We start from the raw sequence: 25,395 nt of genomic DNA, 5'->3' as shown, positions 1-25,395 counted from the left end.
GTTGTTAGGTTTTTCCCATCAGTACCCTTCCGTGCTGTGTGTATCTCCGTATATCCTGTGTCCTCCGTACCTTCCCGTATTTGTAGTCCATGTTTTCCAGCATTGCTGAGGTTTTGTTTCCCCCTGTAACATGTGCCTGTTGGCTGTGCTCAGTAAACCTATTATTATTATCGGAACGTCGCCTCGTCTCTCTCACTCCACTTTGTCCTGCGATTGAATCCTACACCTCTCCTGAACTCCGAATCCTCACACCCCCTTCGTCAGTGTAAAGTAATGGGGTGCAGTTACACAGGGAGAGACGATAGGGGGCGGTATCTTCCCAATTGAGCTCAAAGAGAGTCTGCAACACTAGCGTGAGGCTCGATTGATGAAATATGAATTAAAATCGCCAATAAAAAAGAAACGACAAACAAACGCTATATAGCGTTGGGGGCACTCAAAGGTCGGCATGAACCAACGACAAAACACGTCCGTGGCGCTCAATGTGTTAACAGTCAGACATGCATGAATCAATTAGACATTTTATTAGGATCACTCGTTACATTTATTATTATTATCATAACTCTTTAGCCCGTATAGGCGTATTTAACTGTTATGGAGATATTTTCGCGGGTCTTGTGCAGTGGTCTCGTGCCCGCGAAAATATCAATGTTTCATTGAAAAATTCCCGCGGTATACTGGCCAGCTCTCAGTGCGTGTCTCGTGACAGCTGTCGTGGCTTAGCGCAGCCAGAGGACAGCGCGATAAGGGACATGTTTAAAAAGGCAAAACATAATATAACAGGTAAGTCAAGTGTCCTTACTTTAGTTATCAAAGGTGGAATCTCTGGACATAAGCAATGACATTATAGTTTAAAGCTAAACTATACGTTTTTCTCTCTTGTTAGAAGAGGGATAAATTCTTCAGTTAGATTTGATACTCCTACAGGTCAGGTCTGGGCACCTGCACGCGTGAATATTTTCCCTAACGGGGTTGCACTTCTGCGTTTGGTTTGCACGATCTGATTGGTCACTGACGTTTCTGGTCATGTGACATCTGCGCCAATCGTGTGACGCCTGTTTCTGCGCCTATTTCCGCCTCGAACAGCCTGCAAACTACCTAACGCCTAGTTTATCACTGGTTAAGCTTAGGCGACTCTTTCAAAGTTGGTTAAGGTTAGAGTTTGGAATCAGGGCTGGTGTTCTATCGCCCTGCTCTAAGACAAACTCTAACCTTAACCGACTTCGAAAGAGTGCCTAAGCTTAACCAGTGATAGAAACAGGCGTCACACGATTGGCGCAGATGTCACATGACCAGAAACGTCAGTGGCAAATCAGATCGCGCAAACCGAACGCGGAAGTGCAACCCTGTCAGGGAAAATATTCACGCCGCTAGCAAAAGACAGGAAGTGGTGAAGGCAGCGTGACCTCCCACACGTTACACTTCACCAATGAGAGGAAGGAGGAAGCATGTGGTAGTCCTCAGGGCTCCCTAGACCGACCAGTAGGGGGCACATGCACACAACGACCAGGTAGGGGAGGGGGGAATTGGTACAACGACTAAAATTGGGATGGGGGGAAAAGTACCGAAAAATCAGGCGGAGAAAAAGAGGATTAAAAAATTTATATATAGAATATCAGGCATAAAATGGTTATGCGATTAAAATGCGATTAATTAGATTAATTAATTACAAATCCTGTAATTAATTAGATACATTTTTTTTATCGCCTGACAGCACTAATAATAATACATGTAATTTATTGAAGTTCCTATGTCTCTGTGCCACCTCCCTCTGCAATAACTTTACGAGATAATTTGTTCTTATAGTAACGAGTGATCCTAATTCGGGATGCTTGATATTGGCTTTTTTACCGATACCGATGTACCGATATTGTCCAACTCTTCATTTACGATACTGATATCAACCGATACCGATATATGCAGGGTTTCCCTTAAATGTGTTCTTACTTGCTTGCCTGGGTAAATAAAGGTTAAATAAATTTCTTTTTAAACCGATACCGATAATTTCCGATATCACATTTTAATGCCAATATCGGCTGATAATATCGGTAGGCCGATAATATCGGACATCCCTAATCCTAATAAAATGTCTATTCGATTCATGCATGTCTGACTGTTAAACAAGTAAAAAATTATGTAAATATGTTGTTAGAATGGTACAAATATTCATCTGGTGACATTCTTCATAGCATTAACACATTTATTGACCCAGAAAATGTGTAGTTTGACACCAAAATTGATCTTCTATGTTCAACATTCTAACAACAAACCCTAACCCAACATTCACATTTTTGGTCAGTTGTTAGAATGTTCGACACATTTGTACCACATGCACAAACCTGCTTGATTCAAGTTCAAGTTCTTTAATAGTTGTCATACAGAAGTACAGAATACTTTCATACAAAATGCTTCTTACTGTTACGCTCCAGAGACTGTGCTAGACAAGATAGTATCAAATAACATAATAACATAATATAGCATGAATTTAGAAGAAGAAAAATGAGGTCACAGTGTTCGGTATAGACATATGTACAATGTTCTGAGTTACCATATAATATACAATACACAATACTATGCAGTGTACTAATGTACAGTACTATCTAGTGCAAAGCAGAAATGGGATGAGGTACAATTTTAGGTACAATTTACAGTAAGGTGTACGAGTTGTAGTGCAATCCTTCATCCATAAATATAAAGTGTGGGGAGTGGGTGCTACAGTGTGTTTGTTTAAAGTGGGTGTGTGCTATAAAGTGTGTGGAGTGGGTGCTACAGTGTGTTTGTTTAAAGTGAGTGTGTGCGTGTGGATGTGTGTGCTATGTGCGTTTGGTGGTTGTTGTTGTGTAGTGTTCATTCATTGTTCGTTTAGCAGCCTGATGGCCTGGGGATAGAAGCTTCTTCTGAGTCTTTCTGTGCTCGCCTTGAGACTCCGGTATCGCTTGCCTGACCGCAGCAGTTCAAAGAGGCAGTTGTTCGGGTGACTGGAGTCTTTAATGATTCTCTTAGCCTTGCCCTTGCAACGCTTGTTGTAAATGTTCTGGAGGGTGGGGAGCCCCCCTCCAATTGTGCGTTCGGCTGAACGTGTCACTCTTTGTAGTCTGCTTCGGTCTTGTGCAGTGCTATTCCCAAACCAGGAGGTGATGTTGCCGGTCAAGATGCTCTCTATTGTACATGAGTAGAAGTTCTTAAGGATCTTCTGGCTGACTTGGAACTTCCTTAGGCGCCTGAGGAAGTAGAGGCGTTGTCGTGCCTTCTTCACAACACTGTCAATGTGTGTGGTCCATGTCAAGTCCTCGGATATGTAGGCTCCGAGGTACTTAAAGCTGTTGACTCTCTCAACCGGTGCCCTGTCGATGCTGAGGGGGCTGTAGTCCTTGACCCCCGACCTCCTGAAGTCCACAATCATCTCCTTTGTTTTGCTGACGTTCAGGGAGAGGCTGTTTTCCTGGCACCATCCCGCCAGGACCTTGACCTCTTCCAGGTAGGCCCTCTCGTCGTTGGCAGAGATCAGGCCCACCACCACTGTGTCGTCAGCAAATTTGATGATTGTATTGCTACTCCGCTGAGCCACACAGTCGTGTGTGTACAGGGAGTAGAGGAGGGGACTCAGAACACAGCCCTGGGGGGCCCCTATGTTGAGGGTGATGGATGAGGAGGTGCAGTTGCCTGCTCTCACCACCTGGGGTCTGCCAGTCAGGAAGTCCAAGACCCACTGGCAGAGGTCATAGCCCAAGCCCAGGTCCCTGAGCTTGGCTATGAGTATGGAGGGGACTATGGTATTGAATGCCGAGCTGTAGTCGATGAATAGCATTCTCACATAGTTCCCCTGCCTCTTGTCCAGGTGTGATGCTGCTGTGTGCAGCACATGGGCTATGGCGTCCTCCGTGGACCTGTTGGGGCGGTATGCAAATTGCAGGGGGTCCATGTTGATGGGGAGGGAGGAGCAGATGTAGCCCCAAATAGCATGCAAGTTGGACAAAGTGGGTATGTATGGAAAGAAGAGGCTTGTGGGTACCTATAAAACCAATGTTTACTCTGATATATTCATGTGAATGGCCAAGGGACCTTTTGGAAGATCAGCATGGCAGTTTTTTCTAGGCGAAAATTGAACATAATTTTGAATCATTGTCTATTAAATCCACCTTCCCAACAGTTGAGCTTAATGAAAATGATACCAATGGAAAGCTTAGCTTCTCTAGTTTACAGGGATACCCATACCTTTGTGTTCGCTCAAATATTGAGCGTGCTATGGACCAAGATATTTATTAATGGGCAGAACCTTGATTTTACATGGCGGCCATGTTGAAATCCATCATGATGACGTGGCCCCTACCCCAAAATGAAAGCTATGGTGATGGGGAACACGTAGAAAAAATGTGGTGCTTTTGTCCGGCGCGTCCACATTTTTTTGCTAAGCCACTACTAGGGATGGGAATTGATAAGATTTGATCGATACGATTCCATTATCGATTCTGCTTATCGATCTGATTCTTTATCGATTCCCTTATCGATTTCTGCTACATTTATACTTTAAATAAATAAATTAGAAATGCAACAGAACTAAGCTGGTTAGAATGGCATGCAACTTGACATTTTTGATTGTCATTTATCATTTATTGTTGAGCCCCCATGTCAGAAAAATACAAAAACTGTAAAAAATAAATTAACTATACACTTAAATAAAATAATGTATTTGAGAACTAATTTAATCTATTGAACTGTAGTTGCATTCAACAGGTCGTTATTGCAAAAGAGAATTTGTTAGCAATAACCTACCTGTTTAAATAAAGGCCAGCTCAGTGTTCTCTCTCTGTCTCTCTCTACAATGAGCATGGCTATTTAGCTAGCTAGTGGCTAACGTTACTTTACCATGTAAATTAGTGACTAGAATGCAAAGCACTTTCAGTTTTCACTGCGCACACAAAACGGTCGCAATATCGAGCCCTTTAGGTTTTCCTAGTCAAGGAATCAAATAGTCTGCTATGGCTGCATGCGTGGCGCTAACGTTATTGTTTTTAAATGCGCAACTGTTGGAAAAACATGGCATCGATAAGAGGAATCGATAGTCACGGAGGCATGCGATTCCAGGAATCTGACAATTAGGAACCGGTTCCAATCGATTCCGATTCTCGATTCCCATCCCTACACATAACTTGAAAACACTACAAAGAAAACCTCTCAGCTAACGCTGGAAGAGGGAAAAACTAAACTAGGCACAAGACTCACTAGACGGGGTACGAACAAGGTATAGCAGGCGGAAGGAATCGAACAAGGCAAGAACAACGTCGGGAAACAGGAACTGGAACAGCAAGTACACCGGAACAGTAAACAATGAATGCGCAATAGGAGACAGGGCAGACTAGACATATATACACAGGTTGATTGACACATGAGGGCTGATTAACAATGAGACACACCTGGGAGGGGAAACAGACTGACATACTAAAGTGGAACTAATACAAGACAGACTAAACCTAAACACTAACTAAACAAACACACAGGAGACATAAACACTAACAAGACTAAACCTAAACTAGACAAGGGAATACAAAGGGTAACACACAGACTGGAATATTTAGCAAGAGAGGCAGCACACATAAAAACATAGCCAATCTAATAACACACAAATGTACAAGGAGTCCAAGAGGTAATGAGGGGTATTGTCCAGCAGGTGGCGAAGCAGGGAACTGTCCATGAGTGAGTGGAGGAGGATGAGGAGGAAAGAATGGAGGAGGATGAGGAGGAAAGAATGGAGGGAAGTGAGCAGGGCCAGGAGGGATGTGACACCACCATCCATTTAAAAAAGTTTCGGATAGCCATGTATTTTCAGAAATAAAATCAATCTTTAACTACAGTGTGAAGAAACACAACACTCCAATTTACCATCTTTATATAATTAGGTTGAGAAAATGTTGATCATCTGACAAACTTAGACGTATACAGTTCTTTGTCTTTGGCATTCAATTATCTGCTCTGAATATTTATCTGACTCTGTGAATGCTGCAGTGTATTTGGAACTCTCCCAGTTTGGTATCACTTGTGTCCAGATCAGCCCCTCGTAAATTAGGGAACCCAGTAGGAGAATGGGTTCAAAAGAAGTAGAAGCCCAAGAGAGACGGATGTGTTGGCAGGTAGGCCTACAGAGAAGCAAGGATCAAGGCAAAGGAAACAAGACAGGTGAAAGTGAGCGTGAGCGAGAACGACACGAGTGACAGCATGAAACTTCCTCCCAGTCAGAACTGAACGGCACCCTCCGTGTGAAACTGGGGGATTCCCTTTCTGTGTGGGCTCAAACAGACTTCAAAGACCCAATTAAAGTGATTCCAGTCTCGCAGAGCGCCATGCTCAGACCCCTGCTGTACCGTCTGCCTTTGCCAAGTGAAAGTGAAAGTTATTGTTTTTCCATCTGCCTGTGATGTGAGTCTGCCATCTGAAATTGGTGAACCTGTTCAGGAAACATTGTGTTTTTAAAGCTACACTCATTTTCAAAACATCTTACCTGTTGAGTCGTGATGTGCTACTTTTTCTTTGTTGACAAAACATGGCACATGCTTTTTTTCAGAGAATCTCTTACATCCATATTGTTCTGCCAGAACAGGATTATGTTTGTAGGTGAAGTATCTACCTACCTTGTTTAACAACCAGGAAATGCCCAAGATAATTTTGTATTTGTCACGTCCCGCATGTTCATGGACTAATATTGGACTATTCTCCCCACCGGTTCATGGACTATTCTCCCCTGCTCTGCCTCTCCCCGTACCTGTATGTTTGTTCCTGATATCTCTGTTCCTTAGTGTTCTCCTGCATGCTCTCTCTCTGTCTCTCTCTTGCCCTTCATGTTCCCCTGTTTAGTCTAGTGTACACTTGTCTAGTGTTACTCTTCTTGTCTTGTATTATGTTATCTGTCTAGTCCCCAGTGTATGGTGTTTGTTCTTGTCGTCCATAGTTGTAGTTCCTTGTAGTTCTTTGTCAGTCTGTTTCCCCTCCCAGGTGTCTCCAGTTATCTAAACAGCCCAAGTGTTTCTCATTTGTCATTTGTCCATGTGTATTTAATGGTGCGTTCACGTCAGGTGGGAAGAAGCGGACGAACCAGATGACATCTCGTTGCTACAACTAGGAAGCATTCACGCGTTGAACTCGAGGAAACGCCCACATCCAAGATGGCGATCTTAGCCTACTGTTAGCCTACTGCTAACCTATTGCTACAAGTCGTTAGCAAGTTACTTTAAAATCAACTGTAGACGAACAGCAGCAAGTATAGCTCGTTTTTCATATGAAGAGTACAGCAGTATGATTGTATTATTCTGATTATGTGATCAAAGTGATCATTTTGATTTGTATTTACCTTGTATTGCCGACATCGCCGTCAAGCTTGCTGCCATGATGGTTGATACTTCCGCATTTCGGGACGCGAAGTGGGAGATATCGGGGTATATAAAAAACTACCATATGACCTAGTAGGAATTACCACTAGGAGGCTGACGTGAATGGCTTTTCCCAGTCGGAAGCTGGTTCTTCCGCTTCTTCCCACCTGACGTGAACGCACCATAAGTCCCTTGTTTCCTGGTCTCTGTGTGGGTTCATTGTCTTATGCTGTCGTTTCCTGTTTGTTCCATGCTGTCCTTCCTGGTCTCAAGCTCCTCGTGTTTAGTAAGTGTTCCCCGTGTTAGTTTAGAGTTTGTGTTCTGTGTTATCCCTTGTTTTATGAATAAATACCCCTTGGACTTAAAGCCTCATCCCCCTGTCTGCATTTGGGTCCTGCTCTCACCACCAGCCGTGCCAGTATTGAAGTTGAAATCTAGTAATCTATGCATGAAAACGTTTTTGTTTTTGCAAGTTGCATACTGGAGCATCAGCACTGTCAAACACTACTTCAGAAGTAATATGCAGCCCTATAATTACAAAAGACATGCCAGGGCCAGGAAGCGGGCAAGCAGGATAGTGCCGGACCCGTCCCACCTGGCTCACTGCCTCATCAAAAAACTACCATCTGGCTGCAGGTTCTGCTCCATCAGGACCAGACTCCTGAACAGTTTTTTATTCCCAAGGCCATCACTCTCCTCAACAACCCATCTTAGCCGCCCCCCTGCCCTCTGCCCCCCCACACGTACACGCGCGCACACACACACACACACACGCACACGCACACGCACACACACATACATTTTAGATGCTTTATTTATGTCCACATAAATACAGAGTACATTAAAGACATAAACACTCAGGGCTAGATCCACAAAGAATGGATTGCACAGAGCAAGTTGCACCCTTACTTACAATTCATTATGAATTGAAAATGGGGGACCCTGATGTAAACAAGACGAAAGTCTTTCTCTGGTCTGCATCCCCTTAACAATTGTGTGTATTGAGCTGTACTGTATTGTACCCATTCTGCAATCTGTTAATACAATTTTCATTCAATCAATCAATCTGCATGGTGATTGATTGAATGAAAATTGTATTAACAGATTGCAGCATGTTAAGAATATGGCTGAGCCGTGTGGCAATGTAAGTCCATTCAAAGTTGGGAACACCCAGCCCACCCTCCTGCTTGGTGTGAAATAAGATGTCCCATGTGGTATGAGTGTTTAGTTCAGTCCATTGTCTCACCGTGCGCAGTGACGCGGGAAGGGGGGGGGTGCTGCAGGGGCTGCAGCACACCCACCTGGCAGGGAGTGTAACTGCAACTGCAAGGTTGTTTTGGCTTTTATTCCATTGTAATACCGTATCCTACTCAATGTCACCGAGCGGCACTGCAGATTTACCCTACTGTTGGAATTCATTACCGGCCAGATCCTCATAGGGGCGCTGTCTCGATAATGCAGTGTTATTAAAGCAGCGTGTAGCCGATGGCCTGGAAGCGTCAACGCGGAACTGGAAATCCGTTGGTAAAAAAATAGACGCGGCCTGGAATAGTTTTTGGGACGCTGAATTTGCAGTAAAGGAATATATCATCAGCCAACGGACATATGAATCTACCAGATGGCGATCGATAACTTTAATGACCCCACAGCAAAATGGATATACAGTATTTGTCCAAGGCATATAAACAAAGTAATTTAGAAGCTGTACAGTACCAGGCTGCACCGGGCAGAAAAGATCATTGATTGAAGACGAAACGTCGCATTTTGCTGCATTAAGGTAAGACAATGGTTAATCTATTATTGGATGCCTTCATTTGAACACTTAATTTGCACTATATATTAAAAGAGTGGGGCTCGCCAGCCTGGGTGTGTCTGTATATTGACAAAAAAGGAAAAAAAATTGCGCGCCCGCCGCCTATGACGTTATTATATCACATCTCCGCAGCCCCAACTCTGACTGACTTCCCGCGCCCCTGACCGTGCGTACGGTCTTATTATTCATTTCACAAAGACATTTGCGAGGAATATGTACATTGGGGAACAGATGCTGAACCTTAACCAGTGCTATCTGTCTGACTGCTTCTAATTTCATGATGAGTGACAGGGGTGATGCATTAATTAAATCTAAACTGGTGGAATAATCAGAGATAATTTCATCGACTTGCTGTTTCCATTCACCTGCCACATAAAATGTATGACCCAGATAAGTATATGTCTCATGACGTGAATAGACTCTCAGTGGCTTGTTATTAATTGTAAACATGGGAATGGTGTCTGATTTAGCCTGATACCAGCGGTTTCCCCTGCTCCGCCTCTCATAAAAACATGCACATTTTTAATCTTTGACCTCTAATCCAGACCACTCCAAGAAGGAGTCGGTTCTGGAGAGCATGGTGTTAATGACATCCTCCTGCCTGGAGGCTATTACTACATCATCTGCATACCCCTGAACGGGGTTAGGGGAAATAACATTTTGGGGAGCACATCTACAAATCCACTTTAACCATTGGTTTATAGCGAGTACAAAGTTTACTGCACTCCATGGACAGCCTGTCTTTATACCAACTTGGAGTGGGATTGGGTTTGTGAGTTGTTTGCCACAAATCACCTGCAGGTATGAACCAGAGTACATCCCTAACAATGTCAATAAAAACCTGGGGTAGATGTATTTCCTCAAGGGCTTCCACCATGACATTTTTTTATGTGCTAGAGTTCCAATGCATCACGAAAATCCAGAAAAAATAAAAATTATTTACTGGACACATGTTTGAAATCATCAATACCTGTTTTGAGACAGAACACATGTTCATTCATGCCTTGCCTGTTAATGTAGGCCTTTTGCTTAGGAGAAAGAATGGTTTCATTTACTAGCCAAGGCAAAACACGGGCAAGAATGCATTTCATAAACACCTTGTAGATTGTGGGAAGGAGTGAAATGTCTCTCCAGGTTGATCCGGGTTGTCTGGGATATTGTCTTTTTTTGGGATTCTGTGAACAAGGGCACCCTTCCATGAGTCAGGCACTATTTTATTCTCCAAGCAAGCGTGGTTTTGAGAGACTCATAAGTTACGCCGACCATGCCACTTGATTTATGGTTGGGGAGAGCGTGCAGCACAGTCTCTACCTCAGCCTGCGTAAAATGCACGGTGTCCGGGAGACAGGCTGGCTCCGTGTGGGGCGCAGCATTGTGCCATGGAGGTGGTGGGAGGAGTTCATCAATAGATGTCTCCCCCCGGCACTTTTGCTGATAATATAACTGTACTTGATCACAGTTACTGGGGCACGGAGGGGGGTTGGGGTATTCACTGTTGTTCAAAACAATCTCGATAGCTTTCGAACGTTTGCATTGCCAGAGGTAGGACAGCTTGTTTCGACTCACCTTCCTCCTCCGTTGGCCACCTACCCTTGATGTTATTGACGGCTGCACTGTCTCCTGGAGGAACCGCAATTGCGATTCAATCCAGGCCGTGGCCAGTGCTGGTGTTGGTGCCTCGGGGAATGGTTCTTTCACCGGGAACTTTTTCAGAACCCAAGCGACATATTTCAGCAGAGGGAAGCCAAGCGAGTGTCCACAGTGATTTACCATTGTAAATAGAGTGCTCGTTTGTAGGCACTTCTGATTGCCGAAACCAGACACATCCAGAATAATCTCCACAAGAGCATCTTGCACATTACTACATTTACGGCGGCAGTTACAACGGGTGTGTGGTTGTTTAGATGATGTAAAACAACAGGTGTCCGACAGCGTTTCACCCGCGACCGACACATACACACACACACGCACACACACACACACACACACACACACACACACACACACACACACACACACACACACACACACACACACACACACACACACACACACACACACACACACACACACACACACACACACACACACAGAAGACTGTAGATGTATTCTCTACATTGTACTTTAAACTTTTAAACTTTTCATTTGATTTATTTTATTTTATTCTTTTATTGCACTCTACCACCAAGTAAAATGCGATTTTGATTCTGATTCTCAAAAATTGCTTTACTTTGATAGCAGTCTTTTCTTTTTTTCACTGGGTTTGCTTCTTGCATGGATGAGAATAATGGTTTGGTTTTCTTTTGGAGTCGATTGTTTTGAGTTGATTTAAAAAAAAAAAAAAACTTCAAGGCGGTCAGGTGGCGTAACGGAGATTGCGTTCGTCACCAACCCCGGAGCGGCTGGATTCGCCTGTTCGAATCCAGCTCACAGCTCCGGGGTTGTCACCAGCTTGGCTGGCCATTCACACTAATACAATTGGCAGTATTAGAGGGTGGGAGAAGCTGGCGGGGTGGGTCCGGGTCGTTGTAAACAGCGACTCCTACAGTTTGGTCGGGGCGCCTGCTAAGCGCGGATAGGATCTAAGTGGGATAGTGTGATCCTTCCACACGCTACGCCCTCTCAGTGAGAATCCGCGCTGCCAGGTGAAAAGAAGCGGTTGATTGGCTGGACGTGTGTCGGAGGAAGCACGTGGTAGCCTCCACTCTCCCAGACCGACTGTGGGGGGTAAGTGCGCAGCGACCAGGAAGGGGATTGGGAATTGGCATAACGACTAACATTGGGATGGGAGAAAATCGGAGGAAAAAGGAGGGGGGAAAAGATAAAAAAAACTAAAAAAAAAACTTCATTATTATATTGTTTCAATCCATTTTGTTTTAGAAATGCTCAGAAGTGTGCGGGTAGCAACTTTAAGTTTAAGGCTTTGTTCCATGAGCCAAGCAAGTTACAATGTACAGGTACTTTCTAAGCAAAGGAACATGCCAACAGTTTGGGAAATGCACTTACTTTTCCAGAGTCAGACAAGCGAATATGGGCCACTAGCCTAGTTTAAAACTCTGGGAGAGGTGTTTTTGTCCAACAGCTAGGCTAGCTGGTCTGTATAGACCTCCATTAATGTGTGCTAAGCTAGACTAGCTTTCAGCCGGACACAGAACGCACACAGAGGAATTGGTATCTATCTTGTCCGACGTTAAATAAAGTTTTCATTCATTCATTCATTCACTCTGGAGAAGATGGAAAGCGCATTTCCCATAATGTTGACATGCCCCTTTTAAGTGCAATTCACAAGGCTGTACCAAATGAAAATTCCTTTAGAATATAATAATGGAGGTTTAAGGTCAACATGGATCCCCCGAGAATTTTTTTATTAGCTCCAACAGCATGGGTAACTAGCGGTAATGAGTAAGTCATTGCCTTCCAGCACTAGATATTAAACGATGCACAACCCCCATTAAGTGAAGAGAATAGAATAGAAGTACTTTATTGATCCCAAGGGAAATTCAGCACTACAGATCGCTCACAATAAACATTTAGCTAGTCAAAAATCTAAAATCACAAATCACAAATAAGAATAAAAATACAGCAGGGATATACATTCTAAAATATATATACATTCTAAAATATACAGCCAAAAATATACAGTAATATACAGTCAAATGTACTGTAATAAGTGTAGGCAAATTTAAAATGTTGACGTAAAGGTAAAGGAAGATATGCCAGAGTTTGTACTGTCATTCTGTGCTCAGTGAGGCACAGTGATGCATTATATAGTCTGATGGCTGTTGGAATGAAGGACTTCCTGTGCCGTTCAGTATTGCATCTTGGGAGTCTTAATCTAACACTGAACATGCTCCTTCTATCAGCCAACTCCGTGTATAGTGGGTGGCGTGGAGCTTATATCCCACTCCACTGACACATGCCTTCTCTATTTGAACGACCACATCAAACAAGAGGTGGACGCAGGAAAATACTGCGGCATGGTCATGCTGGACCTCCAAAAGGCTTTCGACACTGTCAATCACTCCATTCTGATTGACAAACTAAAAGCGATTGGTTTTGATAGTTCATCAGTGAGCTACCTACCTAGCTGGATGCAATCCTACCTGGAGGGGAGAGAACAGATGGTGGAGGTAAACGGTACTACCCCCCCCCCCCCCTCCCAGTGAGCTGTGGTGTTCCACAAGGAAGTATACTAGTACCGCTACTGTTCCTAATTTATGCAAATTACATGTCATCAGTTTGTGACTGCAACATGTTCCTGTTCACGGACGACTCAGCCCTGCTGGTCTCTGACAGGGAAGTTACAGGTTGAAAAAGCCCTCAGCTCTGAACTCGGCAGAATCTGCACCTGGCTCGCTCATAACAAGCTATCATTACACCTGGGTAAAACAGAGTCCATTCTCTTTGGATAAAATAACAAACTCAGCAAAGCCAACGGCTTCTCTGTGTCAGTGGGTGACAATATTGTCACAAGGAAAGATGAAATTACATACATGGGTTCCATCCTAGAGGCAAATCTTTCCTGTGACAAAATGGCAACCAAGGTAATAAAAAAAGTCAACCAACGAACAAGATTCTTGTACCGGATTTCCTCTCTGGTAAACAAGAATACCCTGAAGACTCTAACAGGAGCACTCATTCAAGGGTACTACGACTATGCTTGCACCTCATGGTACCAAAGCACATCAAAGGCACTAAAAACAAGATTACAAACATCACAAAACAAACTGGTCAGACTACTGCTTGACCTTACTCACCTCCTCCCTGCCCATTTTGACAACCTAGAGTAGAGTAGGCTTAGAGTAGAGTAGACGACAGAGTACAGCAACGTGCAATGGGCCTGGTCTACAAGATACACTACACCACTAAGGTACCCATGTGCATGTCGAAATACTTCCCAAAGGTCAGTGAATACCATGACCACAACACCAGAGGGAGTTCCACAAATTATGTCCAACCCAGATTCGGCTCAAACAAGGGACTAAACATGTTTCGCAATTATGCCACAACAATGTGGAATGCCCTACCCACAGCCGTAAAATAATGTGAATCCCTACCCACCTTCAAAACCACTCTCAAAGAGCATCTACGGGAGGCCACAAATCGAAACTGGCCCCGACTCGTAGAACATCCTCAACAACCTTGTACAGATGTTGAAGGATCTTAGCCTTCTGAGGAAGTAGAGTCGGCCCTGGCCCTTCTTGTAGAGTGCCTCAGCATGTTTTGACCCGTTCAGCTTATTGTCAATGTGTACTCCAAGGTATTTGCAATCCTCAACCATGTCCATGTCGATCCCCCTGATGGAAACAGGGGTCACAGGTGTACTCCTCCTCCTCCCCAGTTCCACCGCCAGTTCCCTGGTCTTCATCACATTGAGCTGGAGGTGGTTATTTTCGCACCATGTGACAAAGTCCGCCACTAGTGCCCAGTATTCCTCCTCACCACCATCCTTTTAACATCCCACTATTGCAGACTCATTAGAACACTTCTGAAGGTTGCAGGACTCCGATAGTGGAATACCAGACTGTCTGACACACAGTCTTGTAGGCGCACATACTGTCAGGTAGTCAACCCAGGACACCAGGGGGGCGTCAACCTGCATCGCCTCTAACTTCTCACCCAGCAGCCCAGGCCGAGCTGTGGGGGGCAGACAGACTGCACCAGGAAGGGGGGGGGGGTTGTTAGTAGGGGGAGGGAGGCGGTTAGCTTATCCACATCTCCACCCACTCCCCTTCCCCCTACTGGTTTGATGCTGGTTATGGTCTGCATGCCGCGTCTATACTTTCCGTAGCCGCATTTCTGCAGGACGCTCTCTGATTGACCGACTCCAGTTTCTACACTGGTTAGGCTTAGGCACTCTTTCGAAGTTGGTTAAGGTTAGAGTTTGTCTTAGAGCGTGACGGCAAGTTCTTTCGACGGTTAAGCTTAGGCACTCTTTCGAAGTTGGTTAAGGTTAGAGTTTGTCTTAGAGCATGGCGATAGAACGGCAGGTAGTTTGCAGGCTGTTCGACGCGGAAATGGGTAAAAGACACAGCTCGTCACGCGATTGGGCAAACATGTCAGTGGCCAATCAGAGAGCGTCAGTCAGTGGCCAATCAGAGAGCGTCCTACAGAAATGCGGCTACGGAAAGTATAGACGCCTGCATGCCAGTCCAAACTGCTTTCATGCTGTTATCATTGCCTTCCTGCTTCCTCCTCCTGTAGTTATCCTTTGCCTCTCTAATGTTGATTTTCAGCAGCCCCTGAACTCTTTTCCCCTCCTCTCTGTTACCTGCGTTGAAGGCCCTCTTCTTGTCATTCAGTAGGGCTTTGATGTCCTTCGTGACCCAAGGCTTGTTATTTGGGTAGCAGGTAACAGTCCTTGATGGGACATTGGAGTCCACACAAAAGTTTATGTAATCTGTGATGCATTCTGTGAGCCTGTCAATGTCCTCTCCATGGGGCTCATAGAGTGCCTGCCAGTCGGTAACCTCAAAACAGCCCTGTAGTGACTCTTGGGCTTGGGCCTACTCAGACCACCTTCTCACTGTTATTTTGGTCGCAGGCTGTCTTTTGACCAGAGGCACATAACACGGGTTGAGGTGAACCAGCTGTGGTAGTGGTCAGGAGCTGTACGCCTCCTTGATGTTGGCATACAGCAGGTCCAGGGTCCTATTTTCCCTGGTGTGGCAGCTGACATATTGTGTGAAGTTTGTGATCAGATGAAGCAGCAAACAACAAGTCTCTCTGTCTGCCTATTACCAAAACAAAAACACACTGCTGGGAAGGTTCTAACCACACTGCCTTTGTGGCAGATCATGGACTCTGATCTTCATTTTAAACTATTTTTACCTACCTACCTGTAATTGGATAATTAACAGTTGGACGTTATGGTAAAGGAAGGTGGTTAATTGAACCCTTGCACTGAAGAACCATATAAGTCTGTTTTAATGCCCAGGTATTTGCAGTCATGAGTTGGAGTGTGACTCTGATACATCACAATAAACTACCAAACCTTGACCGACCGTCTTTCACTATGAATGAACACAACACCATCTTTAGATAATACAGTTTGAAAACATTGTTCGTCTGAAAACGTAAAATGGACTTATAGGTTCTTCGTCTGAGGTAGGCTACTCAATTATCAAATATATGTTAATACGAATGGATGCAAGCCAGCGATGAGTAGTTAGATACATTAAATATGCTTTCATACTAAAGTAATCAAAGCCACAAGTAAGCTGACTTGAAAGCATCTTGATATGACAATGATATTCTGAATTTACCGTACTGTGTATAACACTTACTCTTCTGATTTTACTGTGCCATATGTACACTTAATTGCTTACTGTAGTAAGAGTTATCCCGAAACAGTAAAGCTATATAAATGGTAAATGGACTGCATTCATATAGCGCTTTCATCCAAATCGCTTTACAACTTATGCCTAATATTCACCCATTCACTCACACACTGACGGCAGAGGCAACCATGCAAGGTGCCAACCTGCTCATTGGGAGCAGTTAACAATTATCTTGCTCAAGGATACTTCCAGGGGGAGCCAGAATCTAACCAGGAACCGTCCGATTACCAGATGATCTCTCTACCTCCTGAGCCACTGTCTCCCCCCTATATAAAATGGACAAATACTAGATAGCGTATAAATGGTAATGATTTCCATGTTTTGATAAATGTAACTCTCTTTCTTCCCCAACCCCAGGTGGACAGGACAGAGGTGATTCGCAGCTGTGTGAACCCCACCTTCTCAAAGATCTTCACTCTGGATTTCTATTTTGAGGAGGTCCAGCGACTACGCTATGAGCTCTATGACATCAGCAGTAGTCACAATGGTCTCAAGGAAGCAGATTTCTTGGGTTCCGTGGAATGCACGCTTGGCCAGGTATAGTTCCATTAACATCTTAACACCGGTAGTTCAGACCTTGCATTGATGTGATTGGCTGAGCTACATTCCGACAAGTGCCAAAATGTCCAGATAATGTTCTTGTAATAGCAACGCCTTTTGCTTACTGCTACACTTTTTCATCCAACTCTACGGATGCAAATGCAAATGTTGCATCCGGTCTTAAAGGGACACACTAAAATGATAGGAAATGCACATACCAGTCAGTCAATTTTTTTTTAAATAAAAATAGAAGAAAATAGATACCAATGTCCTCTCTGTGTGTTCAGTAGAAAGCTATCCGGCTGCAAGTTAGCCTAGCTTAGCACAAATGAATGGAAGCAGATACAGACAACTAGCCTAGGCTAAAGCTCTGAGAGAGGTGTTTTTTGGCCAACAGCTAGGCTAACGATAGCTTATGACTATAACCAAGTTATGTTAGTAATGGTGACGCTCGGCGTCACTACCGCACTGTACCTCGCTTGTGCACGCGCACTGAATAAAAATTCCACAATGTACCTTTACATCCCAATATTCGTCTGACCACACCCCTATCAGCTTACCCTCATAAGCAGGTGTGTGGCCACCTATTCGCCTCCTTCCCAAGCTTTCACCACAAGGTGAGATGAAGGGCCGCAGTGGCGTCGGACGCCGAGCGTCACCATTACTAACAGAACTTGGTTATAGTCATAACCTATCGCTCTGTTCCGTAATGGATCCCGCTCGGCGTCACTACCGCACAAGGGAGGCGGAGCGAGAGCCATCGGCCGACAAATACACCCCGCTGAGGCCCCCCACAACCATCAGATCAGGGAGGACCGAGCCCCCCCGACCCCCCCTAATGGAGGGCACCCCCCCTATTGGAGGATCACGGGAGGGCGACGGACCCGACCGTGCGAAGAGGCACTCAAGCAACTCAACGCACAGGGTGAGCAGACCGTGGCCTGACCCCACGACTACACACACGCACAACCCGCATGCCACCCGGGAACGAACGGAAGGAACAACCTCGTTACCGCCCCCAGAAATCACGGGGTCAAGAGCAAACCCAACCCCGTGGCAAGGTCGTAGCAGCGGAGCGCGAAGGAAGACCCAGACCCACCAAAGGGACTGGATCCCCTGGAAAACGGGGGCCCGGAGAGGTCCATGATGCCAGCATCAAGACCCCACCAGGTGGTCACTTAGTGACACCGCCCCCCACATCGCCAGCGTATTCGGATAAGGCCCCTCTCAAGAGCGGGCCCTTACCCCCCAATAGCACACCGCCTGGCACACTGACCCTGCAGCACAGGCAGCATGGCCGTAAGCACCGAAAAAAGGCTTACCAACGGAAGCAGGCAGCGCACTGGGGAAACCAGGCAACAGGCTGTAACCCGAGCCTGGAGCACTGTGGACGAGACAGGCGCCAGAGGGGTCAGCTGAAAACAGCCGCCCCGGCGGAAGGGGCGTATGCTGGCGTTGTTGATCACCATGACAAAGCCTCCCTTAAAAAACCCAGCGGGTATGAGGCAGCGAAGGCTGACACGATTGGCAGACATCATGAACGTGCAGGGGCACACTCAACCGGGTAACCCGGGAGTTGACTCTGCTCCAACACACCAGAGAACCAACCACCCTGTCGTTACCCTATGCGGTGGTTGGTCCCATAACCCCTCAAGAAAAACTCCAAAACGTGTTTCAGTTTCCAACAGGGTTATCCCAGGCCTACGGGTAGACGAAACATTACTTCGGACCGGGCCCGGCGATACGGGAAGCACAGGGTCCCCCGAGAAGGTCAAAGACCACCCCAACAGGCCCCTCTTCGCCATGCGTAAGAGAAGAGCGAACAGAATGGAGAACCAGCCCCAAGCACCCCGTACTTGGTATTCCCAGGCGGTCTCCCAACCAAGTACTAACCAGGACCAACCTGCGTAGCGGACGAGATCTGACGAGATCGGGCGTGTACAGGTTGGCACGGCCGTAAGCCATTACGACAGTGCAGAGTACAATGTACCCAACAAGGGTCTCCATAGCGCCTAACCCCGTGACACCCGGACCGACCTGGCATTTTTCCCCCTGGAAAAAGGCCAAGTCCCTCAGGGTACCAGAACAGCAGATCTGCATCCCCGGCGGACAACGGGTTCAACTGATCCGGACCAGCGTGACCAGAACCAGTCCCGTGCCCTAACCACGCCGACATGCCTACTCCAGGAGAAGGGGCAGATATGCGTGTTGATCTTAAAACATGAAAAGAAGGCGCCACCCAGCCGTTCTGTGCGAACCGCGCCCGGTGGCCCACCCCCAGGGCGTGAGACCCCTCTACATATGTTCAGATCCATTCCGTCATCATCCCCCAGATATGAACGAGAATCCGTCGACAACCAACATAGGTCGTCGGAAGAGGAAAAACCTCCATCCCAGTTGCCTTATAAAAACGCTGTTTTAACCCCAAGCAACCAAGGCACGCCAGTCAGTCGCCTGATGTTCAACAGAACACCCCGAGCTAGCACTATGTGTGCACCGGGACATAACCACATCAATAAACAGGCTAGTTAGACCTGTCATTGAATCCCCAAGGCACCCAGGGGAACGACAAGAGGGGTGTGATGCTCCCTAACCCCAACTATTTTTAATAAAAAAGAAGGAAGCATCAACAGCATAAAGCCCAGTCTGCACAGCCGGGAGTAAAAACTGTTTATATTTTTACATCCAGTCACCCCTTCTCAGAGGGTTTAGACCGAAATTCCCCAGAAAGCCTTCCCACATGAGTCGTAGTATGAAAAATACATGGCAACTGTGAGTCACGTGACCAACTGACTCAAGTTTACACATACACATAGCAGACCCGTAAGCCCTACGCTCTAACCCGACACTTTGACACCACAGACCTTACGTAAAGATCGAACTCACGGAAGCCGGCGTCATAGCAACGTATATGCTATGACGGGGGGAAACCCCGCACACAACTCCTGTTTGTAATAGGAGCCGCGTCAGGACAACCCTCCCCCCCCCCCCCCCCCCTCCCCCGCCAAGTTGTTAAACGGCTTGGCCCTGACTGGCTCAACAGGAGATGAGAAAACCCCTTTGACCAATCAAGTGGGAAGGAGGGGTTTATTCGGCACCCCCTCACAGAAAACCCTCACCCCTACACACAATAACAACTGTAGCATATGAGACCTTTGGTAGAACGCTAATGCATAGCGCAAGCTAACACAATGCCCGCTACCCACAGACTGTGAAGGGTTTATAACAAAACCAAGTCGTGTGTGTGTGTGAATCCTACACCCGCATTCTATGTCGTACATAGAAAAACACTGACAGAGAGTATAGCGGCTAGGCCGTGGAACGTGTGTATACGAGTATTACTGCAACTAACACAACAGTGTTGTGGATCAACATTACTTTGTGTGTAAGCAACAGATCATACAACCAGCTTCTACCTGCATGTGGAGCGTCAGGCCAAGATAGAAACCATTCTATAACTGAGTGTATGTTGCAGACCTTTGTTGTGGAAAATGTGTAGATGGAGTGAACTAGTTTAATATAGGTCAACTAACAGTACTGAAAGACACTAGGGCGACGGTCCGGCTGATGTTCTTAAAACAGCTTTAAGATAGACAGATAGACATTTCAGTACATCACATCTTGTGCTTTTAATCTTGTACATCACATCTTGTCCTTTTAATCTTGTAACATCTTGTTCTCTCTTTCACACACACACATCTCACTCAGTCACATACACACACACTCATTTCTCTTTCACACACACACATCTCACTCAGTCACATACACACACACTCATTTTAATCTTGACTCTCTCTTTCACACACACACATATACACACACACATCTCACTCAATCACATCTCTCTTCGATGTTAAATCTATGTTCTTCTTAATGTCTTTATCTCTCTTCGATGTTCTTAATGTTTTTATCTCTCTTCGATGTTAAATCTATGTGTCATCTTAATGTCTTTATCTCTCTTCGATGTTAAATCTATGTTCTTCTTAATGTCTTTATCTCTCTTCGATGTTAAATCTATGTGTCATCTTAATGTACGTCATGTCATATCTGATATAATATGTCACGTCATCATATCTGTCATGTGGGGGCAGGGCTGGGAAGGTATTATCTGACAAGCACAGGGGTTGAGAAGTTAGAGTGTTTTTGTTCAAGCTGTGGTGACCGTCTGCTGGATCCATAGCTCTGCTGTTAAAACTTTCTTTCATTAAACAAATTGCCTGTTGAAATTGGAAATATCGTCTCCTGCTGTGTTAACAACCATCAGCCACAACACCTTGCTTAATCTCATAACACGAACGTAACTCATCCCTCAATGTATACAAATGCAGATTCACACTTTGCAACCTCATCATATGCATTGGTGAAGAAACACACAGTTTGTTTGGCCAAAAAATACAGTCCCCCTTTAAGGGGACTTTTTATTTAGGCACAAATATATGAGAGGGCCGGGGAGGGTTACAGAGGGGACCACAGGGGAAAAAGTCACTAATCAGCGGCGTCTGCTGCCTCGAGCCGCTCGGGCTTTGCCACCCCGAGAAGCCCCGGAGGGACGGTAGACAATCGGCTGCTGGTCTCGTCGATCCCTACCGTCTCCTCCGGTCGTAGATGGGCCGGCTGCAGCAGTAGCACCGTCTCTCCTCCTGGCCTTCTTTGATGGGCCAGCAGTGGCGGCGGAGGCAGTGGTAGGCACGGCGGAGGTAGCTCGACGTCGTGGAAGCCTTCTGACTCCACCGGCGAGGACGGGAGGCGGAAAATGGGGTTGGAGAACGGATCTCTCCTCTGCCATCTCTCTGCATGTTGATGTCATCAGCTGCAGGGCCTTCCCGAACAGTACAGCATCGGAGAGGTTGGCCGTCAGAAGAGGGGCTCTCTTCTTCTCTGGCACACGGGCCTGCTCCAGCCAAAGGTGGCGCTGGATCAGAGTAGCCAGGGCGCGCACTTTCCCAGCGGCTATGGCCTGCACCTGAGTCAGATGTAGGACAGCTCCTGCCGCCTGGGTGAGCTGATCGTGTTGTACCTCGTTCAGCTCTGTGCCGCCCGTCATTATCCCAGATACAAATCGAGCCAGCTGTGCGATATTAGACGCAGCAGCCAGCGACTGTGTACCCGCGACAAATGACTGGTCACCCCAATATGCCAATCGCCTAGCCGATTTTCCCTGGAGAACCGGCTTGCATAACGGTTCCCACACCACATCCGGACAGAGGAGAGCGGCCATCGGCCTATCAAGCCATGGCACACCCTCTCTCATACCTTCAACCAACCCTGCCACCCGCGTAACTGGTATGTAGGCGGGAGTAAGGCCCATGATGTGAGACACCACCTGGCCCCGACGAACATAGGCCCCCATTGAGGGGAAAAATGGGTAGACAACGTCCACCCCTCTCACCGGGCGACGCTGCCAGAGATGACCTATGAGATCATCGGGGGCAGGAGCAGGCAATGGCTGCGGCAGCGGCACGCCGTTTGCAGCGGCCGCTACTGCCATGAGCTCGGGGAACAAAGCCTGCAGTTCCCCCTGCTGACCTTCCTCCATCGAACCCGTATCCCTCACATGCAGCAGGCTTCGACCGTTTGAGGAGCCACAGTCTGATGTGGCTGATAGCAGGGCATCCTGCCGATGAGGCCGAGGTGGTTCCCCGACATCCTCGAACAAGGCGCCCCAAGGAGACATTTCACCCCCCTCCAGTGTTACCTGGACGGGTGGGATACTCGCCTCCACTGGGCCTTCAAACAAAAATCCGTCCGCCTCTACCATGTAATCCTCAGTTTCCATAGGGCATGCAGAGACCGACGCATCCTCGCTGGTCTCCAGCAATTCCCCAAACCCAGGCCGTTCGCGTCTGCAGGACACCATCTTGCGACGTGACGCAAATCCTCCGGGACGATTTGAACGGACGATTCCCCGGAACCAGAGGAACCAGAGTCGGGACCAGGCCATCGCCGGGGCGACGGCACCGGTGCACCGGCTCCTCGGAGAGGCAAACTACCCATCGGCTGTCTCCCGGGCGTGGCTGGCAACCACGAAAGTGGCATTAGCCCCGCACCAGAACGCAGCGACGGAGGCGGGAATGGAGAACCGCTGGTGAAGAGTGGGTCTACGACTCTCCGAGGTAAACATTATGACTTAGATTTTTCTCTTGAAAATTTATGAGAGAAGAAAAAAATAAGCACAATGTAAACACGTCTCAACTTTCTTCAACTAGCAACCTCGTCAATTGGGGATCTCCGAAAGCACTTCCTTGTGGTGAAAGCGAAGAAGGAGGCGAGTAGGTGGCCACACACCTGCTTATGAGGGTAAGCTGATAGGGGTGTGGTCAGACGAATATTGGGATGTAAAGGTACATTGTGGAATTTTTATTCAGTGCGCGTGCACAAGCGAGGTAAATAATAATAATAATGACTTTGATTTATATAGCGCTCTTCACTGACCCAGAGCGCTTCACAGAGTCGATTATTCGTTCATACACAGTCATACCGGTGGTGGTAAGCTACAATTGCAGCCAGAGCTGCCCTGAGGCAGACTCACGGAAGCGTGGCGAATAATCAACGCCTATGGCCCCTCCGACCACCACCAACATTCATTCACATTCATTCACATTCATACGAGGCAAGTAGGTTAAGTGTCTTGCCCAAGGACATAACGGCAGTGGGATGGACATGGGCTTGAGCGGGATTCGAACCACCAACCCTTGGATCATTGGACAACCCGCTCTACCCCTGAGCCACGCCGCCCCACAGGTACAGTGCGGTAGTGACGCCGAGCGAGATCCATTACGGAACAGAACTGGTCCATATCCGCTTACATTCATGTGTGCTAAGCTAAGGCTAGCTTGCAACCGGATTGGTAATTGGAAATTGGTATCTATCTTCTTGTCTAACGATGGAAGACGGTAAGCGCATTTCCCATAATGTTGGAGTGTTTCTTTAATACAAGATGAAAATCCTTCCCTAAGGTTTTATATTTTGCAGTGAGATGGTTTTCTATTCATGTATCTTTTTGGGATGTTTGTGGAGCCTTCATTTGAGAAGTGCTGCTGTTACAGGCTACATGCTTCTATTTACTTAACCCTGTAGCTGCTGGATGGAACCATTGTACATGTTCTTTCACATCTCTACATATCAGTAGCTTGCAGCTGTGGGGGAAAAGCAGTCCAGTTCACAGAGTACAGGTTTTCCATTACATTCATACCGGTGGAAAGACTACAAAGAGAGAAGCTTACAGCCTGAAGGGAAGCCCCAGTGGCTGATGATAGAGACCATTAATAGAATCTTGAGATAAGTACATTAATTAAAACATGCTGTAACAGCGATATCCGTCCACTTTAGTATCTTTTGTGAGAGCATAATTTTGTATACTTTTTGTGCATTCAGAAAGTATACTAAAGTTGTATTATGTTGAAACCACAGTAGACACTACAGACATAACATACATACGCATACAAACAAAACAAAAAGAAAACAAAACACCAAAATATTAAAAAGAAATAAGAATAAAATAAAAAGTTCACAGAGCACTTCATATTACAGAGTCGTTACTATGTGTCATTGTTTCAGGAGGTGAGAGACATAGTCAACCGTTCCACATAAGAAATAAAGGGTTGCCACACCACATCAAACTTTCCACTTGATCCCCGCAATGTATATTTTATCTTTTCCACTTTTAAATGATACATAACATCACAAATCCACCTGCCAAATGAGGGAGGGTGATAATTTTTCCAGTTCAGAAGAATGAGATGCCTTGCTAGAAGGGAGGAATAAGCAATACAGTTCAATTGTGCTTTTGGTAGATATAAATCCTCGGAAAGAACACCAAAAAATCCCAGGATAAAATAGTACACTTTTAGGTTTACCAAGTTTGGTACTAAACAACAAATCTTTTTTTAATTGTCATATTAATGACTATCATATACAAAATTATGTGAATTTGTTTGAAATTCAATTAAATTCAAACCTTTATTTATTCTTGAAAGGACAATTGAGGTCACTCCAGGCACGTTGGAACTTTAAATCGGTAGGGGGTTCGGTCTTTGAGATTTTTTTTTGCGCAGTGGAGAAAAACAGAGTCGGGACACATTTCCTTTAGTCTAGCCTGTACCCCCCAGACATGTTGCTGGCCCTGTCAAAACAGTATTCTATCAGCCTCTCCATGGGCAGGTCGAGGTGTAAAAGAATGTCTTTTATACACAAAAACAGCGTCTCGGCTGTTGTGTCTGGGCCGGGCATTGTAAAAACACCAAAAGAAGTTCTGAGCTTCCAAGTTGTCATCGGCGAACTGTATATTACACGAGAATTGTTCTTTTCCAGTGACATCAGTGGTTCCGTCAGCGCTCAAGCG

The 25,395-nt window shown here is 46.0% G+C and overlaps 1 protein-coding gene across 1 annotated transcript in view; it reads left to right on the top strand.

The window, feature by feature from the left end:
- cpne4a (copine IVa) overlaps positions 1 to 25,395 on the top strand; it is a gene marked incomplete at both ends in the record, with an annotated part of 402,880 nt that overhangs the window by 31,871 nt on the left and 345,614 nt on the right. Inside the window, one exon of the mRNA XM_084336898.1 lies at positions 16,872 to 17,051. Within this exon, the coding sequence (XP_084193024.1) occupies positions 16,872 to 17,051 (180 nt within the window). The remainder of the gene's footprint in view (positions 1 to 16,871; positions 17,052 to 25,395) is intronic.

The sequence above is a fragment of the Notolepis coatsorum genome (assembly GCF_963971535.1).
Source record: "Notolepis coatsorum genome assembly, chromosome: 19".
In the NCBI taxonomy this organism is placed as follows: domain Eukaryota; kingdom Metazoa; phylum Chordata; class Actinopteri; order Aulopiformes; family Paralepididae; genus Notolepis; species Notolepis coatsorum.
This window is presented reverse-complemented; position numbering and strand designations above follow the sequence as displayed.